Source organism: Macrobrachium nipponense, chromosome 13, assembly GCF_015104395.2.
Source record: "Macrobrachium nipponense isolate FS-2020 chromosome 13, ASM1510439v2, whole genome shotgun sequence".
Lineage (NCBI taxonomy): Eukaryota > Metazoa > Arthropoda > Malacostraca > Decapoda > Palaemonidae > Macrobrachium > Macrobrachium nipponense.
Window position 1 is genome coordinate 20,999,374 of NC_087206.1, and position 10,000 is coordinate 21,009,373.

Consider the following 10,000-nt stretch of genomic DNA (forward strand, 5'->3'; position numbering starts at 1 on the left):
AAACATAAATTATGGCAAGACTTCACGTTACAGGGTTCATGCAATTTTATTTATGTGTAAAATTACATAGAACGGCTTCAATAATTAAGCACTGCACAAGGGATATGGAATAAATCAAGTAAATATTCACTAAAAACAAAATAAGAATATAACTGAGATGTAAAAGATTGTAGTAACTGAAGCGAAAGAATTATTGTGACAAAGAAGCGAAATATATTGGAAAGAGCAAAGTCTTGAATTTTCAATTCGTTACATAATGAAGGAGCAAGCAAAGAATTTCGGATAAAAGACCAAGAGGAAAATTGTGCTTCCTATTTCCCCCCCCACGCGTATTTGTAACTGTCCAAATTTCATAAAATATTTACGTATATTTTTTGGATAATTTCTCTTACTGCTTTCATTATTTTTCCGTCAACGGAACATTCATTGTTATTCTGCGCACTCCAGGAAATATCCAATGGCAAGGCTTATCATGCCTTTTCTATTTGGTCATTCAGAACTGGCATATAGAATATCACTGCTTGAAAGAAGAGAAGCATAATCTCTCTCTCTCTCTCTCTCTCTCTCTCTCTCTCTCTCTCTCTCTCTCTCTCTCTCTCTCTCTATATAAGCAAATAAATGAATAAATATCTATTTACTTACACACAGACACATATATATACGTATGTATGTATTTTATATAACTATATATTTATTTGAAAAGCCGCGTGTCCATAAATGAGGTTATAATTTATGTACAATATTCCAGTCACTATAAAAGATATAAACTAACTGCTAACAGAGAGAGAGAGGAGAGAGAGAGAGAGAGAGGAGAGAGAGAGAGAGAGAGAGAGAGAATGTCTGATGAAACATGCAAAGGCAAGGAAACCCAACGAACAGCTGATGACCAGAGATACGAACACAATCTCTTTGCGGTATATGAAGATCAATGTTTCAATGACTCTCTCTCTCTCTCTCTCTCTCTCTCTCTCTCTCTCTCTCTCTCTCTCTCTCTCTCTCTCTCTCTGTGAGTACGATGAAAAGATCAGCTTTTTCTGACTTACAAGATGACGTAAACTTCATCAAGTTTAATGTCTTCATACTCAGGTCACAATTTGGATACTGGAATCGGTATAATAATTACATGATCTCTAAACTGCAAAATCCGAGATAAACCTGCTTTGCAGAAATCTCCACATCTGCCTCCCTCACTCCCAAGCACACTTGCATCTTCGGCTGACTGACAGAACACCTGGCTCATGTTTGCGAGATCTCTCTTCTTGGCCGGTCTACTGCCCACCAATCCTAAATGCTGTAGTACCGAAAGAGGGGTATCCTTTTATAGCCATTCCATCCAAAGGGGAAAAAGGACGCACACGCACACGAACACACACACACGCACACATTATTAATGTGAGCGGGCTCAATGTTATAGAGATTAATAGTGAAAAATTATATGATAACGAGGTAAAAAAAAAAATAGATGAAACGACTGATGTCTTCATAACTTCAGCAATTTTCTTATTGCTAATTTAATCTAAATTTGATATTACACGAGGTTGTTACCATGGCCATCGGCGATACTTTGAAATCGTTTTATGTTGTTAAAATCTCATGGGAAATGGAACTACTTATTTTTAATACTGAAAATTCAATATTTTTTTTATTCATTTAATCTGTCAATTTCAACTATTATCTTTACAATTTCTTCTTTATTTCCATCCTTTAACTTTAATAAATGATTTATGTATATATCAATATTTTAAAAGAAATTACCTGACCTTACGCTTGCTCCATTACGAAAGCGTGTTTACTTCCGATAATAATAATAATAATAATAATAATAATAATAATAATAATAATAACACTTCTTAAGAATACCAGAGATACAACTGATCAACTAAAACCACAAAAAGACCACAACACATTACAGCCCAGGTGTTCCTGCATTGTCGAAGACCTACTAACCAAAAGACACCACTTCCTCGTCCCCCGGAAGACTAAAACCCCAAAGAGCCCCAGAAAACCCCTCACCTTGCGGGGACAGCGGGAGCGAGTGTCCGTTGGCGTCGGTGGAGTGCGATCCCGAGGTCTTGTTATTGCTGGAGTGGAGGCGACTCAGCCTAGGAGAGTCGTTGGCGTTCTCGCCTTTGTTGTTGTTCAGGACGGGCAGGGATCCCGCGCCGCCTCCGTTGCCAACTCCGACGCCTCCTGCCGCGACTCCGGTGACGCCGAGGCCGCAGCCGCCGCCGCCGCTACCCGTGCCTCCATCGCGACTCCTGCCGCCTCCTCCGGTGTCTCCGTCGGAGAGGTTGTTGCCTGCTCTGGAGGAGGACTCGTGCGGGAGGTTCACTCGCGAGGACGAGCTGCTCTTGTTGGTCAGAACTGGCAGTTTCTGTGGAGGGGGAGAAAGAGAGGAGTTAATAATAATAATAATAATAATAATAATAATAATAATAATAATAATTTTCATTTCTGGGCTCAGCTCGTGTCGGCCTATGAAAGGATCCTTAATATCATTCTTTCTAGGTAAAATTAATCTAAAATTACCAGAGAAAAACAAAATTAAGAAAATGTCAATAAAATTGACTCGCTCACTCTTAAAAGAGTGGTTCGGTATGGTAATAGGGGCGAGTGGGAACACTACCACGAGACATTCACCAATTAGAACTTCCAATCAAAAATCCCCACAAGAGAGAGCTGATACCAACGGGTCGATGCGGCCGCTATACTACTACTAGAGGACGCCACGGACAGCAGCGCCCCTAGCGGACATCCTTAATCATTAGCGCTAGCGTCCAGACGCATTTTCTCTGTGCTTGTGCATTTTACGGGATTTCTTATCACCTTCGTTATGGAACGTTCTGCCATCGCAACGGCTAAGTTAAGTGCCTCATAAGTAATGTTTTACTGTAATTTTGTCTTCCGGGAACCAGTATTTTCCTTCTAATAGGTCATATACGGTTCCCCGGTTGTCTCGTGGCGGCGCCATGCTGCCTCGTTAAGAATTCCCGGTCCTCCATACTGGGACTTCTTATACTTATGGGCTTACTATATTACGTTCTATCGTTTTTTACATCGAGTTTTAGCTAGATTAGCCCCTTTACCATTTCTCTTAGTTTGGTATTTAGGGCTATTATTATTGTTCCAGCCCAGCATCCCGGCTCTTGCTCTTCATCGGCTATCGCTGGCTCCGAGTAGGCTTCTGTTCCTCGGGACAGTTTGCCTCCTCCTGGGCTTCTTTTTCTTCTACTAAAAGTGTCTTTTCCATCTTTACGATGTATTTTTATTCTATTTAGGGTGTTAGGCTAGCCTAGGTGCATGTCCCATGGTTTGGTACAGCCTGGTTCACGTGGCCCTCCCACGGTTGTGTTGCTCGCGGCTTAGGCCACTTGCGGTCACGTTTTTCCATCGCACCTTACCCTTCCCCTTCCCTCCCTACCAGGTATAGGGAGGCGCTGGGGGACCCCTTGGTTGTCATGACAACCTCAGTGCCTTCCTCCCTCTCTCTCTGAGGTGGCCAGGGGTTCCTCCCAGCGGGGGGTATAGGGCGACCACTCATAGGGTACCGGGTCTCCGAGCGGGTAGTTGTTGAGACGGGGAGGAGTAGGCCAACCCCCCCCCTCTCTCTCTCCCGCCGTGTTACGCCGAGACCCTCCCCCCCCTTCCCCAGTTGCTCAGCCATCTTCCCTTTCTATAACGAACGGAGCTTCCGTCGCAGCCGGGGCACCTTTGGTTATAGATTACTGGCTCCGCCAGCGGGTGGGGGTGGTCACTACTATGGTCGGTTGCTTGCCTACTATATCCTTACATCTCTCCCCCGCTACCGGAAGGAAGCTTGCTTCTTACCCGGGCATTCTTCTAGTAGACGGGTGGAGAAAGGTTTGATATTATTGTTATTTTAAGGATATACCCTAATTTTACGATGAATTGTTTAATTTTTTTTATTCATCATGTTTACCATCCCCGCCATTTTTTCGTCGTGGTTTCCTTTTACCACCACTCCTGGTTGGATTTCTACCTCTTGTCTCCGCCGCCAGCGGAGCAATAGCCTAGGACAACCAACCAACCTTGTTACCACACGTATTATGGCGGGGCTCTGGTTTAATCTAACTTTCTCGCTCCGGCACCAGCGGAGCAACTGTTAGGCTGTAAGTGTTCTCCTGATACTCATGTATCTTTCCACTTACAGGCTACCAACTGTCAGGTCCTGGGATGCAACGCGACGTTGTACGACCCCTGCGGCCACGATGAGTGCAGGTCTCACGCTCCATGTGCCACGTCATTTCAACGATATGATCGTCCTGGCACCCGGAAGCCTGCGCCATCTGCTACGACCCTAGCTAGTCAGCTGGTTTGGAGGGGTAAGTCGATTATAGGCTTCTTTATCAATTTACTAACAACTTTTAGACATAAGTTTGTTAACCCCGTTCTGCCATTAGAAGCTCATCTCGCCCTTTCTTTCTTTCAGGCTACTGGTGTGAGGGAGGTCGCCCTTGCTACCCTGAAAGCGTGGGTGGGCGCTTCGAAGAACGCCGCCAAAGGCCAGCCGTACATCCTTGACAAGAAGCTGGCCGTCCAGATCTTCCCGGCGGGCAAGTCAACAGGGTATGTTGACCCCTTGTCCGCAGCCCCTCTCATAGCCTCCATCCAGCAAGATCTGCAACAATCTTTCGGGGTCGTAGCTTCACAGGAGTCGGTCCCGGACGTCGCTGCCCTGGACCTCAACATCGAGCCTATGGCGGTAGGGGCAGAGGATTTGTTGGTTGAGGTAGGTGTGTCGGGCGCCCAAGGGCTTTCCTTGGGCGTTCCTGGATCTTCTCCTGTCCCTTCTTCGAGCGCCTCTTTCCAAGGCTTTGTGGGATCTGAGATCCCTACCCGCTCTCCCGCTCTCTCTGTACCCCCAAAGGTGAAGGGACAGAGAGAACCGAAGACTCTATCTAAGACGACTTCTAAGAAGTCGTCTTCGTCTTCTTCGGCTAAGAAGTCTTCGACTTCTTACGCCGACGCGGTGAAGGCCAAGCCGAGCTCTTCTTACTCGAAGAGCTCTAGAAGCAAGGCTTCTAAGGAGAAGGCTCGCGCTCCCGCCGAGCCAATGCCTTCTCCTGCCTCCACCACATCCACTCCGGCAACGCCGGTGGGAGGAGCGGGACCCAGCACCTTTGATCCCACTGCTTTCTCAGCAGTGGTGATGCAACAGGTGGGCGAGATGGTTGCTCGCAAGTCTCCGCCCTGGGGACGAGATTTGAGCAGATTTTGTTTCGCACAACTGTCGAACACTCTGTCTCAATCAGGCCAGTCCATCCAAGATCTCTCTAACAGGGTTAGAGAGAATGAGGACCGAGTAGCTGGGCTCTCTCAGGTCCCTCTTCCAGTCTCCCCAGTGCCAAGTGCTGGTATTTTCCAGCTCCCGCCATACGACTCTCTGCCAGCTTTCTCTATGGAGAACCCTTGGAGAGTAGCCGCCTACGCTCCATTTAAGGATGGTATGATCTCTATCCCGGAGTGTGGAACTCGAAGGATTGAGGACTTCGAGTTTTATCCTCCGGGTCTGACGCAGCCTTTCATCGGCTATGCTAGGCTGACTCGTAGCGGCTTCTTAACTAGGGAAGACAAGATCTCTAGGGAGGATGTTCTCTACAGTAGGGATCATGCCCAACGGGAATGGGTTCACTGCCTTGAGGACTGGGAGTGCACAAACACTAAGCTCCAGGCCTATAAGAGTCCTTTCACTATTTTTGCGACGGAAGAGGAGGCTTCTCTTCCGTTCGCCACGAAAATAGTAGAGAGGACTCTCCAGGCAGTCCTCAAGGATGAGCCCATGCCACAGCTAAGGGAGGCGGAGTCTACTTCTCCTCTCTTCCCAGCTTTTGGAGAATTGTGGGAGAACTTGCCAGCCACGTTCACGCTTGGCAAGCTCAAACCGGACTGCGCCATGGACCAGTTCGGCGAGAAGCTTCCAAGGCTGCCTGATTCCTTGATTCAGGCGGAGTTCGACGCGCGAACTAGGTTTGGCAGGTCCCTCAATTCACTGATAATAACGGAAATGGCTGCTCTCTCATATGCTACGGAACCGCTGTTTAAGATCTTGGCCAAGTCCCAGCTTCAGTCGGTTCAGTCAGATGCTTTCGACTTCTTCCAAGCTAGGAGGAATTGCCGAAAGCACGTTCTGCAGGAGTGCACTATTAGGCACGAGCCTAATAGACTCCTGGCTTCTAGCATGTGGGGGGCGGATCTCTTCCCAGAGTCCGCTGTAAATGAAGTACACCACGAGGCTGCTAGGCTCAACCAGAGTCTTAGAGCTAGGTGGGGTATTTCATCCAAGAGGAAGCAAGAATCCGTCCCCACTGCTGGTAAGAAACCAAAGAAGTCTGGTAAAAGGTTCCAGCCTTACCAGAAACACCAGCAACAGCAGCAATTTGTTCAGGCCGTCCCGGTTACCCAACAGGGACAACCTGCTAGTTCCAAACAGAACCAGCCCATCCTCCTGCTGTCTCCTCAATCACAACCGTCGACCTCCTACGCACTCTCGCCGGCCTTCAACCCTACGTATGAAGGTCAGGGCTACACTCCCTTTAACAAGCAACCGAGAGGTAGGGCGAGAGGCTACTTTCGCCAGCGTGGCGCAGGAAGGGCGACAAGGAGCAGGCAGTTCAGGGGAGGGCGTGGTGGTCAACCCGCCCATCAACAATGAGGCTCCCCAGGTAGGAGGGAGGCTGTTCCTCTTCCGTCACAGGTGGGGGTTCAGCAATTGGGCACAGAGCATAGTGTCCAAAGGATTGGGTTGGAGTTGGATCAAAGATCCCCCTCCAATCAAATCATTCCGCCAAATACCATCAAAGGAATTGACAGATTACGCGGAGGAACTCCTTCAGAAAGGAGCTATTGCGAGAGTCAAGCATCTAAAATTTTTAAAGGTCGCTTATTCAGCGGTGGCCAAAGAAAGGCTCAACAAAAAGAAGGGTAATCTTAGACTTGTCAAGGCTAAACTCTTTCATTCGTTGCGACAAGTTCAAGATGCTTACCCTCTCGCAAGTAAGGACCTTACTTCCGCGTGGAGCCGTCACATGCTCCATCGATCTTACAGACGCATACTATCATATCCCTATAGCCAGACACTTCCGCCCATTCCTAGGATTCAGGCTAGGAAATCAGACATTCTCATTCAAAGTGATGCCCTTCGGTCTGAATGTAGCCCCCAGGGTATTCACGAAAATAGCAGAAGTGGTTGTACAGCAATTGAGAACTCAGGGAATCATGGTAGCAGCATACCTCGACGATTGGTTGATCTGGGCACCAACTGTCGAGGAATGTCTCACAGCCACCAAAAAGGTAGTTCACTTTCTGGAACATCTGGGGTTCCAGATAAAACAAAACGAAATCCAGACTTACCCCGGAGTCTCGTTTTCAGTGGCGGGAATCCAATGGGATTTGTCTTCCCACAATCTGTCAATTCCAGTGGCCAAACGGAAGGAAATAGCAAAATCTGTCAGGCAATTTCTCAAATGCAAACAAACTTCAAGGAGAAGCCAGGAAAGAATCCTAGGGTCCCTTCAGTTTGCTTCGGTAACAGATATCCTCCTGAAAGCAAGGCTAAAAGATATAAATCGAGTTTGGCGATCGAGAGCAAACACCAAATCTCGAGACAAGTTGTCAGTAATTCCACAGATCCTTCGCAATCACCTCCGTCCATGGTCAAAAGTAAAGAACTTAGCCAAGCGGGTACCCCTTCAATATCCCCTTCCAGTGGTTTTAACCATTCACACGGATGCCTCCCTGTCCGGGTGGGGGGGATATTCTCAGTTCAAACAGGTTCAGGGGACTTGGTCAGTTCAATTTCGCCAGCTTCACATAAACGTTCTGGAAGCAATGGCAGTATTTCTTACCTTGAAGAGACTGCTTCCTCCGAAAAAGTCTCATTTAAGACTAGTTTTGGACAGTGCAGTGGTAGTTCATTGCATCAACAGGGGAGGGTCCAAATCCAAACATGTGAACCATGTCATGATAGCCATCTTTGCCCTAGCAAACAAACACAAATGGCATCTGTCCGCCACTCACCTGCGGGGGTAAGAAATGTGATAGCAGACGCTTGTCCCGGTCAGTTCCTCTGGTAATCCAAAGACTGGTCCCATAGACTACGGGTCATTCCAGTGGATATGCCGGAGAGTCCCAGGTCTCCAAGTAGATCTCTTCGCCTCACAAGCGAACCACAAGCTCCCTTGCTATGTGGCCCCCAACCTGGACCCTCTGGCTTATGCCACGGACGCCCTGTCGTTAGATTGGGATCAGTGGAGAAAAATTTATGTTTTTCCTCCAGTGAATCTTCTCTTGAAAGTCTTAAGCAAGCTGAGGACTTTCAAAGGAATAGTAGCTCTGATTGCACCGGACTGGCCCAAAGAGCAACTGGTATCCTCTTCTTTCTGGAAATTGGGTCTCCGACCTCAACGGATTCCCAATCCCAAGCTGTCACAATCAGTACAAATGAGGACTGTGTTCGCTTCCTCAGGAATTCTTCAGACCCTAACTTTATGGACTTCATGAAGTTTGCGGCTAATAAAGATGCTAATATTGATCCACAAAATATTCTCTTCCTAGAATCAGATAAGAGAGAGTCAACCATTAGACAATATGACTCAGCTGTTAAAAAACTAGCATCCTTCCTGAAAGAATCAAACACTACAACCATGACAGTTAATCTAGCTATATCCTTTTTCAGATCCTTGTTTGAAAAAGGTTTTAGCAGCTAGCACTATTACTACTCATAAATCGGCTTTGAAGAAGATCTTTCAGTTAGGTTTTCAGATAGATCTGACTGAATCTTATTTCACGTCTATTCCTAAAGCCTGTGCTAGACTAGACCTTCTCAAAGGCCTACTGCAGTTTCATGGTTCTTAAATGATGTCCTCAAACTAGCTTCAGATACTGACACTCGTCTTGTACATTCATAATGCTTCTTAGAAAGACATTATTCTTATTAAGCCTAGCTTCAGGAGCTAGAATTTTCAGAACTGTCGGCTCTATCCAGAGATGCGGGTCATGTGGAATTCCTCCCCTCAGGAGAAGTTCTGCTTGCTCCGGATCGTAGTTTTTTGGCTAAAAATGAGGATCCTCTTGCAAGGTGGGCCCCTTGGAAAGTCATCCCACTTCCCCCCAAGACCTTCTCTCTGCCCAGTATCAACTTTAAGAGCCTTTCTATCTCGTACATCCTCAAGATCCTCAGGTTCTCTCTTCATGAGAGAAAAGGTGGTACTTTGTCAGTAAAAGGTATTAGACAACAAATCCTTTACTTCATTAAACAAGCCAATCCTGATTCATTCCCAAAAGCACATGACATCAGGGGAGTAGCCACCTCAATTAATTACTTTCAACATATGAACTTTGAGGATCTTAAAAAGTATACTGGATGGAAATCTCCGACAGTCTTTAAACGTCATTATCTAAAGTCCTTGGAATCTTTAAAATTTTCAGCAGTAGCAGCGGGAAACATTGTTTCTCCTGATACTGTATAGTAGTCGTAGTACAGATCCAGGTCTCCTTTCTACCTACCTCATCCAACATGCCTCACCCTATCGCCATGCTACTCGGATATCCTAGCCTTAGCCGCTGAAATCATACTAGTGGATTGTCCCCTTATTTTTTTGCTAGGGACATCCACACTTTGTACTGATAATGTACTTCAGTGTACCTACCCTTATTTTTATGCTAGGGTAGGACACAATGTGTTTGTATATTTTGTAAATAATTTTTCTAAGTAAATCTATTTTGTTAATATTACAATGCATTATGGTAATTTACTATGTTTACTGTAATTTTAAGTACTTTACATTACTAACTTTCTTTTATGTTATTGTTTAGAATAAGTTAGGCTTAAGTACTTAGTTTATATGCTGTAATTGATTTACTTATATTTATATCCTCATTTTACAACTGCTTTTCATTTGTCCTTTTTTCCCATCTTGTCTGTTTCTCTGGTACTCTTTCATAGGCCGACACGAGCTGAGCCCAGAAAAGGGATTTTGAC

General features: G+C 46.0%; 1 protein-coding gene across 1 annotated transcript in view; it reads right to left on the bottom strand.

Moving 5' to 3' along the window:
- LOC135225679 (dual specificity tyrosine-phosphorylation-regulated kinase mbk-2-like) overlaps positions 1–10,000 on the bottom strand; it is a 306,246-nt gene that overhangs the window by 70,062 nt on the left and 226,184 nt on the right. The window contains 1 exon segment of the mRNA XM_064265021.1: positions 2,014–2,374. Within this exon segment, the coding sequence (XP_064121091.1) occupies positions 2,014–2,374 (361 nt within the window).